The 26,544-nt window shown below is 42.4% G+C and overlaps 2 protein-coding genes across 8 annotated transcripts in view; both read right to left on the reverse strand.

The window, feature by feature from the left end:
* Positions 1-1,255: 1,255 nt before the first annotated feature.
* mrpl24 (mitochondrial ribosomal protein L24) lies at positions 1,256-7,940 on the reverse strand. 2 transcript variants are annotated; one of them, XM_029663326.1, is made up of 6 exons: positions 7,841-7,940; positions 6,928-7,114; positions 6,359-6,454; positions 5,570-5,673; positions 4,951-5,081; positions 1,256-1,733 (listed from the first exon to the last, which is right to left on the reverse strand). In XM_029663326.1, exons 2-6 carry the CDS (start codon positions 7,108-7,110, stop codon positions 1,597-1,599), a joined length of 651 nt encoding a protein of 216 aa, XP_029519186.1. In that variant the 5' UTR covers positions 7,111-7,114; positions 7,841-7,940; the 3' UTR covers positions 1,256-1,596. The 2 variants fall into 2 exon arrangements, with proteins under 2 accessions (XP_029519186.1, XP_029519187.1); XM_029663327.2 differs by having other exon boundaries at positions 7,807-7,873.
* Positions 7,941-13,842: 5,902 nt separating this feature from the next.
* LOC115131535 (semaphorin-4A-like) overlaps positions 13,843-26,544 on the reverse strand; it is a 58,465-nt gene continuing 45,763 nt past the window's right edge. For 5 of the 6 annotated variants that reach the window (XM_029663331.2, XM_029663330.2, XM_029663329.2 and 2 more), the window contains exons 5-15: positions 25,565-25,663; positions 24,300-24,405; positions 22,598-22,720; positions 22,125-22,252; positions 21,821-22,002; positions 20,460-20,604; positions 19,450-19,639; positions 19,197-19,312; positions 17,716-17,879; positions 16,536-16,618; positions 13,843-15,844 (exon numbers count right to left, since the gene is read on the reverse strand). In XM_029663331.2, the coding sequence (XP_029519191.1) occupies positions 15,015-15,844; positions 16,536-16,618; positions 17,716-17,879; positions 19,197-19,312; positions 19,450-19,639; positions 20,460-20,604; positions 21,821-22,002; positions 22,125-22,252; positions 22,598-22,720; positions 24,300-24,405; positions 25,565-25,663 (2,166 nt within the window). In that variant the 3' untranslated portion in view covers positions 13,843-15,014. The remainder of the gene's footprint in view (positions 15,845-16,535; positions 16,619-17,715; positions 17,880-19,196; positions 19,313-19,449; positions 19,640-20,459; positions 20,605-21,820; positions 22,003-22,124; positions 22,253-22,597; positions 22,721-24,299; positions 24,406-25,564; positions 25,664-26,544) is intronic. The other variant, XM_029663333.2, reaches the window with a different exon arrangement.

Raw genomic sequence — 26,544 nt, forward strand, 5'->3', positions numbered from 1 at the left:
AGCACGGCTGCCCTATCTGTCTGCGCCATTTTATCACCAGGGAGCATCAACTAATCTAAGCATCAACTGGATCGACAGTATAAATTGAAGAAATGGATGTATCCATATTACACTACACCTTTGCAGCTGCTATTTTAAAATTATGCAAATTAACAAGTAGGATGGCACAGTGACAAAAGAAACAGACTTATGAAGATTGCTTTTCAGTTGAATAAGGACAACTGTAGGTTTTCCACTATTGACCGACAGAATATTATTACACGTCTGTAAAATAAAATGTAAAGATGAATCAATTATAAATCATGGACTTTCAACAGTTCAGTACATCAGTATTGTTATTTTTTGGGGGTGGGCTTTTCCCTTCTTGACCATCATATAAAACCTGTATGAGTACTTTGTACACCACCCTGTGGTAAGTTTGAATGTCACATATCCAGCTTCCAACAGAGTCAAATGAGGTGACTGGGCATATAAGATGACGAACCCTAATCAAATGAGGCGAGTGTGGTCCTATTGAGAAGGCGTCCAGCTCCTCGCCACTCCCTTGCTAAGGATTTCCTTCTGGACTATGTCCATTACTTGGTCCTTCGCCTCTTTTCTTCAGACGGATTGAAAAGAGACCCAGACATTTGTCTTAAAGCTTAAAATGGCATTATTACACCCTGGCCCAAAGTAGTATAACTCATTTGAACATATAAATGGCCAAAGTGGCGGTGAGCTTTCCCAAGAAGAGTAATGACTTAAGGTATTTTCTACTTCATCTTCCCAAACCCTTTTACAAGAAAGGCTGGCAACTACATATATTTTCCTGGCTCTGCGTTTGCTGCAGCTCGAACTTTAGAGTCTTGACGTCTTTCTCCTGAACTCTGATTTCAACTCGTCTGTCAAATTCTGAGCGCTCTATTTGTCAAAATGTCCCTCAAAAGCCACGCCGTCCTGCAAAAGTAAAAACCTGTTTAAAAAGCTTGAACTAGTTGCTGATGGTGCAGTTCTGGTAACAACGAGACGTCATTGCAGCTTTACACATATTCATCAGGTCTCAGACATAAGTTCACTTGGGGATGCTTTGACAAGACCACTTGTTCAACATCTGAATGGATAACTAAAGTAGCCAATTCTATAACAAATGCAGATGTAGTATTTACCTCATGCATGGACCTGCTCAATTTGTAGCACAGAAACATTAGGATTACTTCTATTGTTCATTTGTATGTCCCACTATCTAGGAAAACTCAAAGTCAAATCAAGAACAGGATTGTAGATTACTTAGACATTTATTTATGATAAAAACAAACCAAAACATTTGAGACAAACTCTGAAAGCATCATAAATAGTGACTGCTGCTGAATTTATGCCTGACAGAGGACCTGAAATGCAGTTACATCTCTATGTGCGCATGAAGATTCCCATCACGTTACTGTACTCACTCAACCCATTTCTGATATCCATCTGGACTGAGCGATGTGGAACATTTCTTTAATACACAGATATAGGCCTACTGTAGGTCCATAAAGAGCATTCAGTAGGGATACCGTGGATGCAACGCCCCAACCCAACCCGTGGCTGTGTGGCCCAGACACCAGAGGGTCTTCCCCCTCAGTACCAGTAGGTCTTCCGGTTCCTCCTGGGTTCCTCGATGCCCAGTTTCTCCATCACCTCCTCCTCCAGAGTCTTGAGGGAGGGCGTGTAAGTCTTCTCCAGGGTTTCCTCCGGACTGGTGTCCTTGGGGCCGTCTGGGATGGCAGACACCAACCAATAAGGGGATTCCAAAATTAGGGGGGGGGGGGGGGGTCAAATCAGAAGAAAGGGTATACTTACACTATGTACACAGCATGTAGCTGACCCAACTTACCTAACTTCCAGTCTATCATATGGTACACATCACCCTAGTAATTGTTTTGTGATTGCCTGTTACGAAAATGCACTGACGAAGGAAAAAGTTTGTTGGCTTGATTGAACCATATTATGCAGTAAATGTGAGCGATTTGTTTAAATGGCGAGCCCTGTTATCGTAGTGTGTGATCGGTCACCTTTTTGTGATATTGCGATGATTTTACTGTTTTATGCGGTAATTGATCAAATTTGCAGAGAATCGTTGACTTGGCAAAAAAAAAAAAATCTAAAATGCCATCGCAAAAATCATGGAGGGACTGCAAAATGATCCTAATCATAGGCCAAATTCTGACTAGAGACGCAGGAAACTTAACTTCAGCACAACTCTCACATTGCTATAATATAATTATTTAAAGGCCCAGTGGAGTCGAAATTAAGATTTCCTGTGTTTTATTGTGTAATAACAGCTGATGAAACTAACACTGTAAAAGTATATATATTTTTTTGGTTTTGTTATCAGTGTTATTTTCTGATAGTTTCTGGTTGAAAATACAATCGACACAGGACCTTCTAATTAGTAGGTTTTGCATGGGTGGAGTTATGGCCTGTCTGTTGATTTCACAAGGTGGTATATGTTAAATGCCCAGTGCTGGACAAAATGTGATTTATACTGTGTGCTATATACAGTGCCTTGCGAAAGTATTCAGCCCCCTTGAACTTTGCGACCTTTTGCCACATTTCAGGCTTCAAACATAAAGATATAAAACTGTATTTTTTGTGAAGAATCAACAAGTGGGACACAATTATGAAGTGGAACGACATTTATTGGATATTTCAAACTTTTTTAACAAATCAAAAACTGAAAAATTGGGCGTGCAAAATTATTCAGCCCCCTTAAGTTAATACTTTGTAGCGCCACCTTTTGCTGCGATTACAGCTGTAAGTCGCTTGGGGTATGTCTCTATCAGTTTTGCACATCGAGAGACTGAATTTTTTTCCATTCCTCCTTGCAAAACAGCTCGAGCTCAGTGAGGTTGGATGGAGAGCATTTGTGAACAGCAGCTTTCAGTTCTTTCCACAGATTCTCGATTGGATTCAGGTCTGGACTTTGACTTGGCCATTCTAACACCTGGATATGTTTATTTTTGAACCATTCCATTGTAGATTTTGCTTTATGTTTTGGATCATTGTCTTGTTGGAAGACAAATCTCCGTCCCAGTCTCAGGTCTTTTGCAGACTCCATCAGGTTTTCTTCCAGAATGGTCCTGTATTTGGCTCCATCCATCTTCCCATCAATTTTAACCATCTTCCCTGTCCCTGCTGAAGAAAAGCAGGCCCAAACCATGATGCTGCCACCACCATGTTTGACAGTGGGGATGGTGTGTTCAGGTGATGAGCTGTGTTGCTTTTACGCCAAACATAACGTTTTGCATTGTTGCCAAAAAGTTCAATTTTGGTTTCATCTGACCAGAGCACCTTCTTCCACATGTTTGGTGTGTCTCCCAGGTGGCTTGTGGCAAACTTTAAACAACACTTTTTATGGATATCTTTAAGAAATGGCTTTCTTCTTGCCACTCTTCCATAAAGGTCAGATTTGTGCAATATACGACTGATTGTTGTCCTATGGACAGAGTCTCCCACCTCAGCTGTAGATCACTGCAGTTCATCCAGAGTGATCATGGGCCTCTTGGCTGCATCTCTGATCAGTCTTCTCCTTGTATGAGCTGAAAGTTTAGAGGGACGGCCAGGTCTTGGTAGATTTGCAGTGGTCTGATACTCCTTCCATTTCAATATTATCGCTTGCACAGTGCTCCTTGGGATATTTAAAGCTTGGGAAATCTTTTTGTATCCAAATCCGGCTTTAAACTTCTTCACAACAGTATCTCGGACCTGCCTGGTGTGTTCCTTGTTCTTCATGATGCTCTCTGCGCTTTTAACGGACCTCTGAGACTATCACAGTGCAGGTGCATTTATACGGAGACTTGATTACACACAGGTGAATTGTATTTATCATCATTAGTCATTTAGGTCAACATTGGATCATTCAGAGATCCTCACTGAACTTCTGGAGAGAGTTTTCTGCACTGAAAGTAAAGGGGCTGAATAATTTTGCACGCCCAATTTTTCAGTTTTTGATTTGTTAAAAAAGTTTGAAATATCCAATAAATGTCGTTCCACTTCATAATTGTGTCCCACTTGTTGATTCTTCACAAAAAAATACAGTTTTATATCTTTATGTTTGAAGCCTGAAATGTGGCAAAAGGTCGCAAAGTTCAAGGGGGCCGAATACTTTCGCAAGGCACTGTATATTTCCACTCTAGAGTGGTTTGAAAAGGCCACCTGCAATTTCAGCCTGTTTTGGTGGGATGGAGTTTTGGTTAATTAGTTAATAGACCAATAAGAAAGACCTCTGCCAACAACAGCTAGTTTTCCCCTTCCCACTCATATCGCTCCCAAACATTCCTAGCAAAATTCTTGCTTGAGAAATTGCTCTTTGCTAAACATTTTAATTGAAAATCATTACAGTAAGTTACTTAATTGTTACTCAGAAATGACTTGATACGGAGATGAAAAAAAATAGCTGCATTGGGCCTTTAAAGGGGCAATCGGAAGTTGCTACCAAATTCTTTTTTATTCTTCAAAATATAACTTATCAATGCCTCATGAGCTTAGTTCAACTGGCATACCCTATCAGAACCCCAAAGGTAAGCTTGTTTTACTCCAATGTTTGTAAACAAAGTAAAATGTGAACAAACATTTACATAAAGACATTTTTTAAACTAGAACATTGATATCATGGACAGTTTGCATCCATAACTCTGAAGAAATTTGAGTGGTGACATTCCTCCAGTCCCATCCCTCAGCTTTTACCAAAACGGTGGTGGGGAATAAGCTTTGTTATTGTTTCAACTGCTGATTACCGCTTTAAACAAATAAAGGCGTTCCTTAAACATCATCCAGACCAGCTTGTGTCCTGCTTTTCCACTCACTCATCTTCACCCACATTTTTGACAAGCTTGACTCTCATTCACAAAAGCTCCCTCTCAACCTCAATCCATCTAGATTTCTTTGCCCCTCCTCTAGCCTCTCTTCCTCCCTCCCCAAACGCAGACTCACCCTTCCACTGCTGCGGTACGATGCCGTCTCTGCGCTGGAACACTGGTTTGGGGACAATGCGGCCCGTCCTGAGGGAGACGCGCACCTTCTCCCCCTCCTCTGTGAACCTCCACTCCACCTCAGTGGGTTTCCTGTTGGAGCAAGACAGGAGTCAGGTTTGGTATCAAACTCAGGACTAAAGTAGTCAGGATCAGTCAGGATTCAAGTCAAAGCATTCACTAATCATAAACTATTTAAATAAAATAGAAATGTGGGTGCATCTGTGTACAAAAATCCTACTTATTGCACCTTTAAATCCAAGCCCTGCACATAAAATCTACTGAAAATCTAAACTAAATCCAAAACTAAACTCTGAGCATGGACACAAACCCTGGTTCTGGATAGCTACTGGGTGAGCAGGTTATTGTTCCGCTTCTTTTTTTGCATTGGTGTTTTCTGCACCACTCTGTGGTAAAGATCTGAAAACCATGAGACTTTTCCACTGAAGCCCTGTTTAACTGAATCAGTTGTTTCAGTTTTGGGCTGTTACCAAAGCCTGCACACCCAGAAACAGGTTTGGTGATCATGGGCTTAGACAAATGTTAGAATCTGGACCTCCCCATAATGCACTGGGACTCACCTGTCAGTAGGGTCGACAAGTGAGATGTCTCGGATTAGAAGGGGAGCCTCGCTGGCAATATAGGTCCCCCGGTAATCTGCAGTTTTCCCAATGTACCTGAAATGCTAAAATTGAGAAATACTGCGTTCATTTAATCTATTCAAACATTGCAGAGACAACAGAACTTCAATTGCAGTTGAAATCAATGTCCATTGTTTGTAATGCAGCCTAAAAAGGGCCATATTCTTTTTTAATAATATAAAGTGGGGTTCAACATCATAAATACAGTATTTGTTAACAGAAACATACCATACTTGTTTATCATCATAGTCCAAAACATGACAATGGATTCTCACTAAATTCACTGTAATGATGCTAGCAAAATAAATTGCTGGATGGCATTAAGTCTAGTTTGTGAGTTGCTCTTAAAATAGGATCCTATGGTTCTAGCGATGAAACCGGGCCCTGGTCTTTGCTTTTGCAACTGTAGCTTGGCCTGTGAAGCCATTGAGAAGGCTACCCAGATTCAAAGACAGTGCACTAGAAACCGGTATGATAAAAATATTAGAAGGTAGCCCATCGAGCATTTATGAAGCTCCTCATTGGTAGTAGGGACAGTTTTCTAAAACGCTCAAATAAATATGTGACTACAACAACCATAGCTGACACTATATCAAGTGGGTTATACAGTATGTAAACAAAATAGTATACAACTGTTGGGTGTTTATACTGAATGTAGTGTATGAATGTCTTCTCTGTTATGGAACTGGTAAACATATCCCCTCTGACAACGATGACTAGGATTCTTACCGTGTTCAGCCCGTCCAGGATGACCCAGTTTCTGTGTCTGAAGACCTGGGCCACTTTGCCCTGCTTTCCTTTGTCTTTCCCTGAGAGAATCTCAACCTGGTCAAGGTGGAACACCAGTTTAGAATATCAAAGCATCAAAACATTAGGCTAATGGCTGAATAAACCTTGACAGTGACACTCCCTTTTCAGCCCTACATCTCATTATCGTAACCTTCCATGTGTTGCTTTTATAGAAAGGAATTGATCAACTCAATGGTTTGCCTAACAATTTGTTTGTGTCTAATAACTGTTATATCTGCAAAATAATTAGGCATATAACTGCAATACCAGTGTTTAGAGGGAAGCATAACATTTTCAGTGCATAATATTTATTATAAATTATCAAGTTTGTGGTATATGGCCAATATACCACCAATATACCACAGCAAAGAGCTGGCACTCCGCTGCATCGAGCATAAGAACAGCCCTTAGCCGTGATATATTGTCCATATACCACACCGCCTCGTGCCTTATTGCTTAAATATTCCATATCTAAAAATCTTCATTGTCCTTTTGGCATGACCACTTACTGTGTCCCCTTTGAAAACAGACCAGTCCTCATAAGCTATGGGCTCAATGAACACCTTTCTTCTCTTCTTGCCTGGTGGGTTCAATCTCTTGGCTGCTATGGTCCATGGCCGACTTGTGCCGTAGCGGTAGTCTTTAGGGAAGGCAGCCTTAGCGGCCATCGACAGTATGGCTGTTAAGCGCATTTTTCTGGAGGGAAAAAAAATTAAAACAGAATTTTACTTAATTGGTGTGTGCGGTTTGTAAAAATCAGAGGGAGGCAAAGAGAAGTCATTATCTTTCAACATTTACTACTCAACAGCCTAATTATTGATGCCCATACAGTATAGCAACCATATAATTAGGATCTCTATGATAGTGACAGTATAGATAGCTTGCTGGATACATAGATGAAATGTGCTGATCAGCAAATTCTCCTGTGATGTAAAGTTGATTATAAAATAGATACAAATAATGTAAGTATACACTGTATGAATAACTGTGTGCATTGTCATGATGTTTTATTGACACAAATGCAACACTGATATTGACAGAGCCATCATTTTCATCACTGGTCAGTTAGATGCTGGATAACATTGGCTATGCTAGCTAGAATGGTAATCGTTCTTCTGGCTATAGCAAAACACACCTGCAATTTCTGGTTAGTAGTACGTTGCCAAGCGTATATGTAGCTAGTTAGCTTAATTTTAGTAGCTAACCCGAAAAAAACTAGAGCTAGCAATGTAGCTAATTGTTGTGACATTTTGTTGACATTTCGCTAACGTTAGTTAGCTTGAAAAGAGAGATGCATGCCGAGGATTCAAGGAAGATTGAAAGTCAATCGTCTCCACAATACAGAAAACGCAACTAAAATAGATAGCAAACCAATGCATATAACATACATTTCCAAATGATCAATCAGAAAATTGCATTTACCCCTTCTCGTTTTCAATGTCACATGCGTAAATCGTTCCACTTTGACCCCTACTACTTCTTTAGGGGTTGTAATTAGTTTACTGGATCTCTACCGCCATCTATCGTACGGGTGGAGTGATGAATATGTGCCACAGTCAGGTGAATGAGGAATGACAGCCAAACGAAATCACCTGCAGACGCCCAAGTCACAAACTGACATGGGCTCGGGGTCATTAATAGTAGTCTATGAGCCATCCCCCCAAATCTGGGAGTTTTCTGTTACCTCTTTTTCTTTCACCCGCCATCCCAGGACTTTTACCCTATGACAAACATTGTCAGTATAAAACAAATGACATAATTCAATCATAAATGGAATGCTTAGATTCACCGCTATCCATCAGACACATTTTCAGGAATGTTCAGTTCAACAGAACTTTGACATTTGACCCCTCCCTAGGGTACATATCAGAAGACCTGATACATTTGAAACTGTGTTCTGAAAGGTCATGAAATGATATAAATAACAAACTTTGAATGCACTAGCTACAACTATTGTTGAAAAATCTCGCAAATTGTGCCATTGACATTAGAATGTTGGAAACTCAGACATCTATGTTGTGGGGGCAACTATGTTTTTGAAAACTTTAGTGGTAGAAGGACGAAATTGCACACACAGCTAGAATCACAGGATTAATCCCACAGAAGCCTTTTTCCAATAGAGCCACCAAACAACTTATTGGATACATTTTGCCTGACCATGCCTGTATGAAATATAATTGTAGTATCCACAATTATATCTTAAAATGTTAATTGTGATGAAGAATACACAACCAAATGATCCAGGTCTGCCAGATATAGAAATATGTCAAATTATTCACAGAATTGTGTTAAGAATGTGCACAAAAAGCTGTTTGAATCACACATTTCTTCATTTCATGTAAAAATGGAGAAGTACATGTGAATAGTCATGGATGTGAGTGGATACAAATTCTATACAATGTTATCCTATTAAAAGGTTATTGTGGTTATTATGACAGTTTGATGTTGTAGTACCTCCAAATATGTCCCTGTTCACAGGATGGATTGCAGAACTAAATAGTTGAAGCTCCTTTCGTCATGCCTTTAGTCAAATCAGTAACCTAGTGTAGAACAGAAACAACAGCTGTCCTAGAGGTCAAGTCTATAAAACTACAGCAGCAGTCAAACTCATAGGATAACCTATTTAACTCATTCCTGGAATGACAGAAACACTATACATTTATCCATTGATTTAAATTAGTCAAGTGTGTGGCTGTATGTCAAATGTGTTACTAAAGTCCGGCATGGATATAGCCAGATGATGAATCCAAAAAGATGTCATTTGAACTTTCACCCAAAGAAATTCAAATGTAGTGTAGACGCAGAGGTGCTGGCATGTGTACAATAAATACATTCAATTAGAATGAATAAAACACAATAAAGCCTGGAGTCTTATTTCCATTGTGATCCTTCTATTTAATGTTATTTCAATTCAATTGAATGAGGTTTTAATGTTATTGACCATTCAGCACTGGAAGCTGTCCCCATACAATTTGCCCAGTTTGTGTCTTGTTCATTTCATACTCTGCTAATTGTCGTAGGCTAGCTTGACAGATTAATATTGAATATATCCAATTTACTGACTTGAACCTTATGTCATGTTTAACCATCACAATAAAATGGTGACAAACTAGTTATTTTATAAATATACAATTGTTTTCACATAGAAATAGAATCCATTTGTATGTTTTCACTCAATGTTCTTTGATGTACACTACATGGCCAAAAGTATGCTCGTCGAACATCTCATTCCAAAACCATGGGCGTTAATATGGAGTTGGTCCCCCCCTTTGTTGCTATAACAGCCTCCAATCTTCTGGGAATGTTTTTTCCCCCACTAGATGTTGGAACATTGCTGTGGAGATTTTCCATTCAGCCACAAGAGCATTAGTGAGGTCGGGCACTGATGTTGGGCGATTAGGCCTGGCTTCGCAGTCGGCATTCCAATTTATTCCAAAGGTGTTCGATGGGGTTAAGGTCAGGGCTCTGTGCAAGCCAGTCAAGTTCTTATACACCAATCTCAAGAAACCATTTCTGTATGGACCTCGATTTGTGCACGGGCGCATTGTCATGCTGAAATAGGAAAGGGATTTCCCCAAACTGTTGCCACAAAGTTGGATGCACAGAATCGTCTAGATGTCATTGTATGCTGTAGCGTTAACATTTACCTTCACTGGAACTAAGGGGACTAGCCCAAACCATGAACAACATCCCCAGACCATTATTACTCCTCCACCAAACTTTACAGTTGGCATTATGCATTGGGGCAGGTAGCGCTCTCCTAACATCCGTCAAACCCAGAATCGTCCGTCAGACTGCCAGATGGCGAAGCGTGATTTATCACATCCAGAGAGTGGCGGTGAACTTCACACCACTCCAGCCAACGCTTGGCATTGCGCATGGTGATCTTAGGCTTGTGCACTTCGTGGCTGAGCCATTGTTGCTCCTAGATGTTTCCCCTTCACAATAACAGCACTTATAGTTGACCGGGGAGCTCTAGCAGGACAGAAATTTCACAAACTGACTTGTTGGAAAGGTGGCATCCTATGATGTTGCCACGTTGAAAGTCAGTGAGCTCCTCAGTACAGGCTAATTGACTACCAATGTTTGTCTATGGAGATTGCATGGATGAGTACTTGATTTTATACACCGGTCAGCAGCAGGTGTGGCTGAAATAGCCAAATCAATTCATTTGAACGGGTGTCCATATATTGTTGGCATGTCGTGTATTACTGTAATGATCACAAGGAAACAAGATAGTTTTATGCTAAATGTATGCGTATAATTTTTGTCAATGCTTTAAAGTTTTATGGTAAATAGTTTTTTCCAATAGTTTCAGGTCCTGGCATAAAAAGAGAATCACTGGATTCCTCTGAGAAGAGTGTCTGAGATTCGGATCTTGTCATTTGTGGCCTCGACTGCAAACAAAGGAAACTGAAATGGTCTATGTTGTACCCTTGCCTTGTAATATTTAAGGTTTTCACACTCTTCTCCATGGTGCCCCTCCTCTATGCTTTTCTCCAGAAATATGTCAAGCATTTTCTGGAGGACAGTCCCTGTCAAGTTGCTAACAATCTGAATACTCCTTCAGTGCAGTACTTCAAACTCTTTTGGACTCGGTTTGCCCTCACAGAATCCAGACTTAATGGTTACCCTTAGATTTCTTCTGTCAAGACCGTCAATTTTTCCATTCGCAATCCGGATGACACCCTCTACAAACTTGAGCCTAGCAGCGGATATGCTTGTTACAGCCTCAAAGCAGGATAGGCTTCAGTAATCTTGCGTAGTGGCCTTGGGTGGGCTGATGCTTTGCTGCAGATAAACAGAAGTGATCATTAACATTTGAAAATACTTGGTCACAGTGAATTGTGTCTCCTCTGTAAATCTACAGAATCCATTTGCAGGTATTTAGATGTAGGAAATAGATTGATGGCACACCCCGGTCTCATGTCACTGAGAAAATACAGCCAAATAGAGTTACGGTTGTCTTCTCTGTGTGTGTACGTACGTGTGTCTGTTAGTGAGAGTGAGTAAGTTTATTACCTGGCATCCTTAGTCGATCTATTGTTGGTGTTTGTACTCTTCTTTTAAGTATCATTATAACAATGTTTTAAGCATCACGTCAGTGCTGCAGATTACCGGATATGACCTACTACTAGAAATCTAGTTTGAATAGCTTGGTGATAAATGGCAAGATTCCAAGACTAATGCTAAACCACAGAAAGAACAATGAGACAGATATTCCACCGGATGTACAAATGTGAAGTATCCGGTTTGCGTTTCCACTCACTACCAAATATGGTAATGTCGCATAAAACTGACCAATCGTGAGCTACAAAAATAGGGCTCGCAACTGCAACCAATCTCGCATATTTACTGCATATTGTTCAAATCAAGCCTGACATCAAACTTTTTCCCTCCTCAGCGCATTTGTGACAAATTGGGCAAAATCATTGCCAGAGCATCTTGTTGGCGTTTCTACTCACTACCAAATATGGTGATGAGAGGAAGTCCACCGACCAGCAGTGGGAGAAGATGGAGCGAGATGGCCGACATTTATTAATTTTCTCATCAATGAAACATTTGATCGCCATACAGTTTTCTGTTTGTAAAACTAGAATCTGTAACAGAGTGGACTGCGTTTTGTAGACTTTACCCTTTGCCAAAGTTTAAAATAAATTGCATTGTTTAGGAGTGCAAGGGCGCATTGAGTTATTGCACACGCGCACTTCACAGAGTAGGAGTTCCCTAACGGAAATATGCAAATAAATGCTAGAATGCACCAATAGGATCTCACTAGCCTGTGCTTGGCCCCGCCCACCTCCTTCTTCTGCCCACTATGATTAATTTACTCCCATTGGACACGACAAGCTCGGGTCTATCTTGGGTTAGTTACAAAAAATCTTTGGCTAACCTTGTATCAGTTGTGTGGCTGTTTCTGTGTAGTGGGTGTCACCCAGTGGATAAATGGGAGAACTTTTAAAGTGACATTCAAAAATGTCATAAATGACCTATCTACAGGATATGGAGCAAGTTCCTGTACTCCCTGCTCACTCGTGACTGCACGACCAGGCACGACTCCAACACCGTCATTAAATTTGCCAATGACACAACAGTGGTAGGCCTGATCACCGAAAAGACAGCCTATAGGGAGGTCAGAGATCTGGCAGTGTGGTGCCAGGACAACAACCTCTCCCTCAACGTGATCAAGACAAAAGGAGATGATTGTGGACTACAGGAAAAGGAGGACCGAGCACGCCCCCATTCTCGTCAACAGGGCTGTAGTGAAGCAGGTTGAGAGCGTCAAGTTCCTTGGTGTCCACACCACCAACAAACTAACATGGTCCAAGCACACCAAGACCGTCGTCAAGAGGGCACGACAAAACCTATTCCCCCTCAGGAGACTGAAAATATTCGGCATGGGTCCTCAAAAGGTTCTACAGCTGCACCATCGAGAGCATCCTGGTTGCATCACTACCTGGTATGGCAAATGTTCGGCCTCCGACCACATGGCACTGTGGAGGGTAGTGTGTACGGCCCAGTACATCACTGGGGCAAGCTTCCTACCATCCAGGACCTCTATACCAGGCAGTGTCAGAGGAATGCCCTAAATATTGTCAAAGACTCCAGCCACTCGTCTCATAGACTGGCAAACGGTACCGGAGCGTCAAGTCTAGGTCCAAGAGGCTTCTAAATAGCTTCTACCCCCAAGCCATAAGACTCCTGAACATCTAGTCAAAAGACTACCCAGACTATTTACAGTGACCCCCCCTCTTTAATAACTCTACCTACATGTACATATTACCTCAAATAACCGGTGGCCCTACACATTGACTCTGTATCGGTACCCCCCATATATAGTCTCGCTATTGTTATTTCATTGCCACTCTTTAATTACTTGTTACTTTTATCTCTAATCAATATATATATATATATATATATATGTTTAACTGCATTGTTGGTTAGGGGCTCGTAAGTAAGCATTTCACTGTAAGTTCTACACTTGTTGTAACCGGCGCATGTGACTATTAATAATTTGATTTGAAGTTCAGTATATTACATCAAGACACTGATGAAAATCAATCTGATCATGTTGAGTCCATTCATCTTATCAGTTCATTGTAGCAAGTCATTAAATGTATTTCTCAAACAAGCCCTTCTGTGTGGCATATGGTACTATGGCTGCGTTTACACAGAAAGCCAGATTCTGATCTTTTGCCCAATTGTTGGTCTTTTGACTGAATTTATGGGACAGAGAATCACATCTTTGTGAAAAACAGTTTCACAACACAGCACAATGGCCAAATTATATTGGAGATTAGCCTGGGGCCATTTTCTCTGTTAAATCCTACTCAACTAAGCTTACATTAATAACATATTACTGTGCAGCTTTAAAATGCTGTAGAAAATCACAGTAGGCCTTAATTCAACACAAATTACAGATATTATTTTTGCACAAATTGAACAGTTTATTTGCAACATTGAAACAGTAAGATACGATTGTATAAAAATAAAGACAACTACTTATTTAACAAGTGGTTTGTGATCTGTACCGAAGACGAGGAGTACCATATATTTGTTTAATAACTATTCGTTTCTCTCATCGTCATCTAAAGCAGCTTAAAATGAACCAATTCTCATAATCTGCTTTCAGTTTCTGAATAGCTGTCTAGCAAAAAAAACATGTTTTCATTCAAAATGCAATTTTGGCAATATCACAGTTTAAGAGATTTGAGGATTTCTGTCCAGTTAATATGCTGACAACACATAAATTATAAAAACTAAAAAGGTCTCGAAACACCAGCATAATCTTGTTCTGGAAGAGGTAAGCCCTACAGTGTCAAATCAACATCATGTTCTCATGGCTTCACAGACCGCAGGATTTTAAAAAATGTGCGTTTTGGGTGAAAGAGAAAAAAGAAGAGTAAATTGGCAGCACAATCAACAGAATGACAACAACAACAAAAAAACAGCAAAATAAATAACAATAGAACATTGTACCATACAACGTGCTACGCTAACTTTCACAATAGCGCTGCATACAAAGACAGTGGTTTAGCAATGTAGACCTGATGCTACAAAAATACTGTTAGAACAAAAAAGGCTGTTGTTTGTGATCCTGCCTGTGATTTGAGTGGACATGTTCCTTAATAGTTAGTCAGGAGCCATTTTTCTTTTTTTTTTGTGGCAGTGTGGCGGCAGTGGTTGTGGCAGTGTAGTGATGCAGTTCATGTACATTCGATAAAATCGGCTTTCTTGGCTATTTCATTAAATACACATAACAGCCTAGTCAATGGAACCTCGTCTCCAAACTACATACAGCACAGTATAATACAGATTATTTATTAAGAGCAGTGAGTCATGTTAATCAGTCTGCACTTTGATTCACACAGGCTGGTATCGTACCAGAAGAAAACAGTGTCCTTTTAGTTGAGTTACCACATCAGGCCATACATACAGTCTTACTCGCTGTCATGACAGTCCACACACAGTGCTGCAGTTAGCCGTGTTCATGTAAAACTCCATGGCTCAAGAGTGACCATGTAAAGGCTACATTGTTCTTAGGTAGAGTAGATATGGTATGTCAATAGTTAGGGTGAGATGTGGTTGACTGTGCTCAGATAGGGGTGTTGGGAAGATGCCCATTGGAGCCCCTCGGTGTGACGTTGCACACAACCCCGTTGGCTTGGCCGTTGTGTGCCATCTGCCCATTCCGCATGCCATTGCTGCATGGCGACTGACCCCCCCGAAGGGCCTCCCGCTCCTGAGGGCCACCCCTCTCCGAGTCCCTTCCTGGGGCGTTGGCCTGGGGCGCCGTCCTGCTGCGGCAGCGCTGCCTCACGCTATACAGCATCATAGTTAGCAGAATACTAACGCAGCACGCTAACAGTACAGACACCACCACCAACTCCTTCAGGTAGGTTTGCCCCAGGAGCAGCTTCTCCCCTCCCCACCCCTCCGCCTCAGTCTCAGTCTCCCCCGACTGCTCCACCCAGAAAGTAAAGTTCCTGCTGGTTCGCCTCGTGGTGACTGGAGTCTCCCTTGCTGGCGCAGTGGGCTCCGGCTTGGTCTGCTTGGGCCCAGTCAAGTGCGGAGTGAGCCATCCTCCTGAACCAGCCTGGGTGGTTGGGGGGAGCGCTGGGCTCTGAGGGCGTGTGGTCGTCATGGCAGTGGCCTGAGGGGTGGGGCTGCTCTTCTGCTTTACCTGGTAGATGGCCAGGTTCTGCTGGAAGCCGTTCTCTGTGGAGAGACACAGGTAGTGGCCCAGGGTGGCAGGCGTGGCCAGGAAGTGCAGGCTTCCATCCTCCAGCTGCAGGTAGAGGTCTGGGGAGAGGCGGCTGTTGGGTCGCTCCCAGTGGCGGTGGGCCAGGCTCGAGGCCTCTGGGCACTGCAGTCGCACCACCTCATTCAGGGACACTGACACCAGCTCGCCTAGGGGAAAGGAGTCTAACAGAAATCAGGAGTCACTGACTGAGGCCCAAGCTTAGACTGAGCCAGATGCTAGTTATGGCAGTTGGCGGCTAAGCTAGCAGCTAGCCCACAAGCAAAGGCTTGAGCACACACACACACACTGCAGTGTGTATCTATGTTTTCATAGGTTGCATGTTTGGTCACAATATTGTTCTGAACGTTCGTTCTGGATTGATGCCCGACTGAGCATTCTACTCAATACATCATCAATGAGCGCTGATTAAGATTTCATCAAAAGAGCATTACGGTGGCTTGGAAATACTATGACATTCAAAAGGAGGCAAATAATTAGTAGGAAAACCTTTTGTCGTCACCAGATTGACTTTAGATGCAGTATAACACTACTTAGCTAGCTAAGATCGAGGGGATCGAGGCCACCGGATTTTACCTAGCTAATGTTAGCATTGCTAGCTATTTTTGACACACTTTGCTAGCCAATGACAACATTGCCATCTGACTAAAGTACATTTGACGACATGATAACGCTGGCAAATGTCATCATATTTTCAGGCACTACAGGGCAATTTAGACAAAATAGTAGTTAGCCTCCATCCAGCATGGCTGGGCTTAGCACCACTTTAGGGCACCACTATGTTGGTGCAACCTATGAACACTATCTAACTATACTAGTCTGACAGGATAAAGTATGAAGATGTGTGATTCTCACCTGCTTTTCCTTTGTGCAGTCCAAATCTGGATCTGGGCGAAACACACGCCTCCTGCACATTCCCTCCTTCTACATCCTGGCCTCTGTAGAAGACGAGATAAACACTGTCAGTTTGTGTGTGGGTGTATTTGTTTACGTGTGAGTTTGTGTGATTTATTCTGTGCGTCGGTCCATGCAAAGTTCCGGTTTACATTCTGGTTAACTCTATAATGATGCATAAATGTACTTAAAAAAAAAATATATATATATAAAATTCACTGTATCAGGGATAGCGTAGCGTACACAGATGTTTTGGCATTGCAGCCTTCTTCACTGTGTAGGTACTAATTATTGTATTATTTTTTAGGTTGGGATTACGATCTTGTCTCATCGCTGCAACACCCCAACGGGCTCGGGAGAGGTGAAAGTCGAGTCTTGCATCCTCCGGGATCGAACCCTAGGCTGTAGTGACACAGCAACACTGTGATGCAGTGTAAATCTTTTTTGAATGGAAAAGATTTGTACCTACACACTGAAGGCTGCAAAGCCGAAACTTCTGTGTAACCATCCCTGATGCAGTGAATATTATTATGTTTTATATATATTTTTTTAAATGAAGTAAGCTTTATGCATCATCTTGGACACATCACTTTTTTGCTTTTTTGAATTCACAGGTTTTAAGCAGCAACTACACTTCTGGGAGAATGCAATGGGCTCTATAACTCTATAATGTTAAAATATATATATATTTTTTTTAAATGATCCAATAAAAGTATCTACTCTACCTACACCCATTAAATGTTATTCTTTTAATTTTTAAATATTATGGGCCAGTTTAAAGTCCACATTAAGCCTTCTCCTGCACTAAGAAGCATGTTCAATGGAGATTATCAATTTAAAAGTGCTTTTTAGTTGAGGAATCAAATCAAATCAAATTGTATTTGTCACATACACATGGTTAGCAGATGTTAATGCGAGTGTAGCGAAATGCTCTCATCTGTACAGGGAATACAGCCCTGAAAGAAAGAAATGAATTCCACAAAATCAAATGCAACAGCCTTTATCCAAATGTCATTTTTAAACACCCAGCTTTAAGTATCATATTCTACTTGCCATGGTACATTCTATAAATCCATTTGATTGGGTTTGTGCCTGCTGGGTGGAGTGGTTGTAATGCAACATGATGGGGTGTGACACTCACGCGTTGTCCTGGATGCTGGTGGCGTGGGTGCAGACTTTGACGGAGGGGTCCCAGCCACAGAAGGGATCCCGGGACAGCACACACTCGGCACAGCTCCAGTAGTGGGAGCAGTTGGAGGACGGGACCCTCACCACGCCTTCTGATGAGCCCACAAACAACACACCCTGTGGGGGTGAAGGATAGCATTAGTGCTAATTCGCTAATATTAGTGTACATGTGAGATAAGGCGAGAAGCATGTTAGCATTAGTATACACTTAATGACTAATGGCACAAACTGATGATTGGGTAGTAATTACGAGAATAATTAATTGAAACTAATCTTGACCATCTTGGTTAAACCAAGGCGCTCGCAACACTGGGGTTGTGGGTATGGGGTTAGGGGTCACGTACTGAATGTAACCCCTTCAACTGATAGTTGCTTTGGATAAAAGTGTCTGCTAAATGAGCATATTTTACTTCAGTCAGAGAACAAAGATTCTCTGCGACATGATGTCCGAAATAACATTTGTCACACTGGAAAGCTGCGTTGTGAAATACACACCCCCATACAGACAGCTTGCCAGCTTATTTCTCTCGCTCGCTCTCGTGCAGTAGGTCCGAGAGAGGGGGCTTATCGGGGTTAAAACCATGTCCTTCTCTACTGTCATGCTGCCTCGGACACAGTCCTGCAAAACCTTACCAGCTTCTGTTACTTTAGCCTACACTGTGGTGTTCAGTGTACACTTAATAGTTCAACGGTCCCAAAAATTTAACAATTTGTATTCGTCATCAGTATTTCATTATGTGTGAAGGCTGTTAGATAAACTTTGAAATATTATATGCAGTGGTAATACAAACGTTTCACAGAGTTTCTGCATGTGCAATTGACTGTGTGTCTATTCCGTGCTAACCAACCACCTCGCACTTCACAGACGGTATGAAGCCAGCAAGTGACACGGACTCCACAGGCCATGTCCATCTGTCAGTCACCAGCAGATGTGACGTGATTGGTTGAGACCTCTGGGCATTCTGGTGAGGTTAGAGAGCAGATGAACCTAGTGCACCCACACATACACAAACATACACTGACCCCTCACCAGGGCCTGCCTGCCCCACCATATGCATCACGCGAAGAACTAGCGTGAAACTCGCTCCACTGTCGCGTGGTTCACTGTGTTATACTTTAATGTGATCTGTTCCTCAGGGGCGAGCAATTGCTTGCCTCGCTGTAAAAGGAACTGACAAGGCCGTCACGCATGAGGTGACCAGATGTTTGGTTGTGGGGAAGGTTGAGGGAAGAGATGACAGGGGCAGTTCATCTAAACAACCTCCTGAGAGCTTTGGCGACAGGGGGATTCACAGTTTGCATCATGCACGGTTGAAGCACTAAAGTTGAGTGCCAGCCGGTTCTGAATTAAAATGTTATGTGACAGCGAGGCAAGGGTAAAGTGGAATGAGTACCTAACTTGAGATGGAGAATACCTAATGACTAGAACGGTACCTTTGATTTGGAAAGCAGGAGGTTCTTCACGGCCTGAGGCTGCTCGAAGACCTGGATCTCCTCAATGATGTGGGCACCCTTCTCCAGCAACACTGCTTTGTGGAGGTAGCCCGATTCTGAAAGCAAGCGTTTGAAAGAAATTACTAACACAGTAATGGTCTGGACATGCATACATGTACTGAGTAATACAGTCATATTTAGGCCGATTCCAGTTCAATTGCCTGCCACACCGAGTTAAATACATGTCCAGTACCTGTGAGCAGGAAGAGAACGGTGAAGTCCTTGCCGTTGGCGGCCTGTACTCTCTGGGAGACCACATGGCTGTAGCGCTGGTCAGGTGACACCATGGTCAGGCTCCGCCCCACAGGGTGTACGCTGTCGTCTGCGAGGAAGTTTTCTTTGATAAAGCGAAGGGTGTTGTCTGAGGCATTGTGCAGGCCACACTGAGACGAGGAAGAGAAATGGGATTGAGCCAGGCACAGCTATTGAGATACATCCAGCTGTGTGCCAATTGGCTGGTATGGCAGTCATCCACAACAATTATGTTAAGGAGTTTGAAGAAAAGGAAAACATTTGCATAAAGAAGACTTCAAAGTCTTAACTCCAATATCACATTTATTATTCCAATGTGTGGAAGTCTATTCTTACTGAACATCAAACCAGGCCATGCTTATGATATAAGGCAGTGGTATTCAAACTTTTTCAACAGGGACCCCATGTTTTACACCAGGATTTCTGGAGACTCAATTCCCCCCCCCCCCCCCATCCAAATCTAATGACAACTTTAAAATCTGTCAATTTACAACAACAAATAACCTTCAATTAATTGCATCTTCATCTCTTCAACAAAATGAAAAGAAACCAATAAATACATTTATCTCAAAAAGGTTAAGATAACTACAATCTGGTAGCAGCTAATTTTGTAAAAACTTGAACACCTTTCTGAAATGCACTCCCATACAATAATCTGTACTCTGGTAAATGTTTTACCACTGATGTAAGGCATGGCTGATTTAATCCTCAATACAACATAGGGAGACAACACAATATGTCAAGGCATCCAAGACAAATCAGAAACATTTACCTAGGAAAGGATAAACAAGGCATTCTCCCAGCATTGTTTTGTCTAGAGAAGTTGTTTTAACTTCTTATGTATATTTTCCTTTTATCCAACTTCTTAGAAGGTCAAATTAGCTAACAAGCCAATTTATTTCTGCTAACCCTCTGGGGATCTCTGTCATTCAAGACGGGGACACAGCTTACCTCTCCCGGGTTGGCAACCTTCTCCTGAACCCGCATGCTCCATCGAAGCGTGTCCCGATTCAGAACCTTGTAGTTGCCTGCGAAAACCGCTTTGATATCGCCAAGGCGGAACGCACACACTGCCGACTGCCCTGAGTTCACCGACCTAGTAGTGCACAAACATCAAAGACACTTGCGGTCACAACCACGCTACAATGTGGTAGCAGCTAAATTTGTAAAAACTTGAACACCCTTCTGAAATGCACACGTTTCAAAAACCCTCGACATACCAACCAGTCTTTTTTATTTATTTTTAAAGCGGTCTTATTTGACAAATGTTTTTCAGGGAGGGATTCAAATAAAATGTGGAGTTCAATACTGAACTAGCCAGGTACAGGTAACTGCCAAAATAAAGGAAACACCAACATAAGTGTCTTAGTAGGGCGTTGGGGCACCACGAGGCAGAATATCTTCAACGCACCTTGGCAAAGATTCTACTAGTTTCTGGAACTCTATTGGAGGGATGCGACACCATTCTTCCACAAGAAATTCCATCATTTGGTGGGGGTTTTTTACGGTGGAGGAAAACGCTATCAGGTGCCACGCCAGAAAGTGTTCCCATCAGTGGCGTGCATTCATGAATGCCAAGTGTAGCCACGCTTCCCCCAAAAAAGTATTAAGAAAAAAAAAACATAAAATAATGTATTTCGTCTCTCTACGTTTCATAATTTCCTTCAATTTGCAAGAGGCTGAATATATATATTTTTTTTAAAGGGGGGGGGGGTCCAGTTTGGATATGGCGTCACTCCTATCGAATCGCATTGAGCATACCTCATTTACAAAAACAACTTGATTTGTTGCATCTCATTGTGTTGTTGTTCTCCAGTGGTTATCTAGCTAGCTAAAATTGTCCCTATCCTAAATCGCCATGGATGTGGCCTTGTGGTTTAATTTAATTCTCTCCGTACTGTCTGAAAATGTCAGAAACATTAACTTGCTTGACCATACTGTAGGTCATGTAACTGTTTGTTACATGTAATATGCTATGTGGACTCCACCAGACAGATGTTGCTCTCCGGTTTTGTGATGAAACGAAGATGTTGTTGAATTTACTTAAGGTATATGAACTAACAGGTTATAGAGCAAACAACGCAATTATCATCATCTAATACATAGGTTGTAATCTTTTTTTGGGCTTCACCAGTGATTTTACATACACACCACTACTGGTTCCCATAAGTGTTCAATTGGGTTGAGAGCTGGTGACAGACCTGTACATATCATTAAGACCTGCTAACAAGAAACAGTTGCCATTCCTACGGGAGACTGTCAACAGATGACTTCATCCCATTCATAGAGTATAGAATGTGTAAACTACTGACCACTGAGAGCTGAAGATGCCGAAGAAGAGGGTGTCGTCCACTGGGGCGCCCTCAGGTGGCGGGAGGGTGACGATGTCCTGGATGACGTTGTAGGGCAGCTCGTTGTCAGACTGGCACAGGAGCTGGGCTTTGGCGAAGGTGGTCCAGCGTCGTTGCAGGGTACGCTGGCCCCCGACGTCACTCTGGGACAGACAGGAAATGGTTGAGAGGATTACCATTAACACGCATCCGCACACACGCAGGCGTACAACCACACAATCGATGATTGGCAAACACACAATAATGCATCTCTTAGGGTCTTTACCGTGCAGACTTGGGCGATGCGAGATACAGTGAACTTGTCAATGAAGTCGTACTCCCGGCCCACCTCGCTGAAGAAGAAATAGATCTTCTCTTCGCTGGGGACGAAGTTGGAGCTGATGAAAGTGGGATCTGGAGAAAAAGATTGAACAATTGGCTAGACTAATTGAGATGAGTGCGTTACTGAAAGCAGGTGAGGAAAATGTATTAACGAAGGAATCATTGGAAAGTATTCCAGACGTATTGTTTAGGAGGCTTAACCAACACCAAATGACTTAACATTCAACACTTGCCTAAAAAAAATTGAGTGCTTTAAATACAGAAGTCAAAATGTACATTTCCTTTTAGTTGGATTTATGTGGAAAAAGTTACTTGTAGGTATTTCTCCCTCTGTCACGTATTGCTAAATATCCTATATATGTAAGAGTCTTGGGGGTGTGTGTAATACATCATGAGTAGATTGTTGAAGACACGTACCCTCCAGCCAGCCCAAAGTGTCGTCCAGCTTCAGATCAACATGGCCGCCCTCGCTGAGGTGGCGGGAGATGACCGGCCGGTTTCCCATGTAGTCCGCTACCGTTCCAGTGTACAGCTCTCCATCTAAACACACACACACACACACACACAGTGAGCGTCATCCAGTACAAGCCTCTGTGTGCCTCAAACACGTGAATCTGAGTAAACATACAGGAGAATGACATAACAGCCAACAAGTTCAAGAGTGCAATGATAGTTGTACTGGCTTTGGATGACAACAAGGTCATGGTAAGAGGAAAGAAAAATTATTGTTGTACAGTCAGTGCATGTAATCACTATGTACTGATGGCCTTCCACATCAAGACAGGTTCTGTCAAGACTTGATATATATTGTGAGGAATAAAAGATGTTGATTTTTTGTTCTTAAATACATTTTACCCCTTTTTTCTCCCCAATTTCGTGGTATCCAATTGTTTTAGTAGCTACTATCTTGTCTCATCGCTACAACTCCCATACGGGCTCGGGAGAGACGAAGGTTGAAAGTCATGCGTCCTCCGATACACAACCCAACCAAGCCGCACTGCTTCTTAACACAGCGCGCATCCAACCCGGAAGCCAGCCGCACCAATGTGTCAGAGGAAACACCGTGCACCTGGCCACCTTGGTTAGCGCACACTGCGCCCGGCCCGCCACAGGAGTCGCTGGTGCGCGATGAGACAAGGATTTCCCTGCCAGCCAAACCCTCCCTAACCTGGACGACGCTAGGCCAATTGTGAGTTGCCCCACGGACCTCCCGGTCACGGCCGGCTGCGACAGAGCCTGGGCGCGAACCCAGAGTCTCTGGTGGCACAGCTGACGCTGCAGTACCTTTTGACTGATTGTGAGAATCTGTCCCCAGCAGAAACTGTCTCCAACATTGCAAACATCTGGGCCTCCTTGGTGGCGCCACCAAGGAGGCCCAGATGTTTGCAATGTTGGAGACAGATTCTGCTGGGGACAGATTCTCACAATCAGTCAAAATTAAAAACGGCAAGTGAAATCACAATCTTGAAAACATAAAATGTTAATTATGGCCATTGGCAGATTTATAGGCCTGATCAGGATACATATGCAAAACTGCTGCCCACCCTCCTGTAACGCTTGCTAGCAGTCACATGTTGCCCACATAATGATAAAGACATCAGGCCAAGGATGTATTGACAAGAGGATTATCAGCGTCTGCTCTTCCTCTCGCTCACACAATCACAGATTAAAACAGCACCACGTTATCATGGCAATCTCCACCACCTTCACGCACACTATTCTTAACCCCACAATGAGACGGGACAAATATGATGACATCGAAGAGACAAAGAAGTTCACATGGATCCCTATCCCCCTAGGCACTCCTGTAGATCTGAAAGGATTGGATTGGTTCAAGCAATATGTTAATTGCTTCATGTTGCCTTCTCATTGGTTGGGTTAATTTTGTTTGCAATATAACTCAGACCTGTCAAATCCTTTCAGATCTCAGGAGTAGACACCAGTATACCATGGCGTGCATGATATCGTTGGTTCCGTTCAGTGCATTGAAAGCCATTGGGTTGAGTGATTACATTGACTGGAGCTCCGACCGCAACGGAACACTTCCTGAAGAATGTGTATGTCGTCATCATCGCCCTTTGTCAAATTACACTTCCACTTCCTGTGAGTCATCTCTTACCGACGGTGATGGCCGAGTTACGTTGGTAGGGGTCGTAGGGGCAGCGACCTCTGCCCTCCTCTGGCTTTCCGCTGGGGCTCGTCACCAGGGAGAAAGTCTCGGAGTTCTGTAAGGAAAAGAGCAGAGCAGGGTCACACCAAAGGTCATGACTCATGAGGAAGCCTACGTTAATCTGTGTTTAGCGCAGTTTTATCTAAGACCGTAATAGTTAGACCTGCTACACTGGACACTTCATTTTCTGCTGAGCATATGCCAAGAGTAACACCCTCCCCCGGCAGTTAATGAATCCTGCTTCAATGGCTGTATGAGCGAAGCGTCCTTTTAAAGCGTGACATTAGGCTTGGAGCCTATTTTCTGCCAATTGAAGATCGGCTCATGAGGGTAAATACTTGATTAAGTGGCTTGAGCTGCCAGTGTAGCAGCTAAAAACCTACAAGTGTTAAGACTACTAGAGACCGTAACCTCATGTAAAACCTGGCTAAAATGTAAAAATGACTACTAAAGAAACACGTGCTTCTTTGACGCTAAAGGATGCTTAATTCTAGCTAAGTATATGAAGGAGCAACCAAATTGTCTTTATCTAGATAGAGATAGAGACAAGTGTAGCCCAGTCTTGGGAATCATTATATGTGAGGGATGTCCTGTTTGAGTGACCTGGCAAGCATTGAAGCCGGAACTGGTTGTTGAGCTCAGTACCACACACACATAACCGGATTAAGAAATGATCCACTTCATGTGAAGCACCGGCACGCACGTTTCTGAGCAAAAAAATGACCTACAGCCGTGATGTGCTTGGCACTAATGTCGTTGCCATTGAATATCTAATATGGGTTTACTGTACAGCCCATGACCAAGCACCATTACCCTCTTAAGAGAGTTGGAGAAGATACTCAGTGGGTGGGAGAGAGGAAGTGATAGACAGACCAAAAAACAAATAGAGAGATGGTGAGGGAGGCAGTGACGGAAGGAGAGAACAAATAGGGATAAACAACCAATAAAATAAGCTTGACACAGTGATAAATGCAAGACTGTGTGGGATGAATACTAAAACCTGTTAAGTTCTTGGCCTCATCACTATTTGCCCTGGAGTACACTGCATCATACATTTGGTGGCGATAAAGCTCGTTCTCATTTGAGTCTGGAGTATGAGAAAATTATTTAAAGAAAATAATCTACGTGGGTGTGGGTTACAATATACTGTACAAATGTATGTCGCGGCAGTAAAAGATTGGAGTCAAAGAAAGACGGAGAAAAGAGAATCTTACGACGTAAGCGCAGCGTGGGCTAAAGGCGAAGGTTCCACAGGCGTACATGTGCGTGGAGTTGAGGAACTGCAGCACCCGGATGAAGTTGGGACAGTCCATCTGAAGGGGGGGACAAGATGGAGACGGATAACTTAAAAAATATATATAATAATAAATTAAACAGTGCAAATAACTAGGTACAGCTCCTAGAAACGAGAGTGCAGGAAGAGATGGAGAAAACAAAGGCAGGTTAATGTTGGGAAACGGTTTCCTAATCCTGGTCCTTGAGGTACACTATGTGCTACTGTCTGTCACTCCAGTCTACACAATACTCTTGTTCTAGGAATTGTAGAATTTAAACTTTGGCCAAGTTTGATACAGTTGAAGCCGGAAGTTTACATACAGTTAGGTTGGGGTCATTGAAACTCGTTTTTCAACCACTCACACAAATTTCTTGTGAACAAACTATAGTTTTGGCAAGTCGGTTAGGACATCTACTTTGTGAATGACACAAGTCATTTTTCCAACAATTGTTTACAGGCAGATTATTTCACTTATAATTCACTGTATCACAATTCCAGTAGGTCAGAAGTTTACATACACTAAGTTGACTGTGCCTTTAAACAGTTTGGAAAATTCCAGCAAATTATGTCATGGCTTTAGGCTAATTGACATAATTTGAGACAATTGGAGGTGTACCTGCGGATGTATTTCAAGGCCTACCTTCAAACTCAGTGCCTCTTTGCTTGGCATAATAGAAAAATCAAAAGAAATCAGCCAAGACCTCAGAACATTTTTTTTATACCTCCACAAGTCTGGTTCATCCTTGGGAGCAATTTCCAAATGCCAGAAGGTACCATGTTCATCTATACAAACAATAGTACGCAAGTATAAACACCATGTGACCACGCAGCCGTCATACCGCTCAGGAAGGAGGCGTTCTGTCTCCTAGAGATGAACGTACTTTGGATTGAAAAGTGCAAATCAATCCCAGAACAACA

The sequence above is a fragment of the Oncorhynchus nerka genome, linkage group LG7 (assembly GCF_034236695.1).
Source record: "Oncorhynchus nerka isolate Pitt River linkage group LG7, Oner_Uvic_2.0, whole genome shotgun sequence".
Lineage (NCBI taxonomy): Eukaryota > Metazoa > Chordata > Actinopteri > Salmoniformes > Salmonidae > Oncorhynchus > Oncorhynchus nerka.

Coding starts and splice junctions, on each gene's coding strand:
- mrpl24 (XM_029663326.1), bottom strand. CDS start 7,110: ATGCGCTTAACAGCCATACTGTCGATGGCCGCTAAGGCTGCCTTCCCT. Junction 6,455..6,927: donor CTGTTTTCAAAGGGGACACA/GTAAGTGGTCAT, acceptor CACCTTGACCAG/GTTGAGATTCTCTCAGGGAA. Junction 5,082..5,569: donor CTTGTCGACCCTACTGACAG/GTGAGTCCCAGT, acceptor TTGCTCCAACAG/GAAACCCACTGAGGTGGAGT.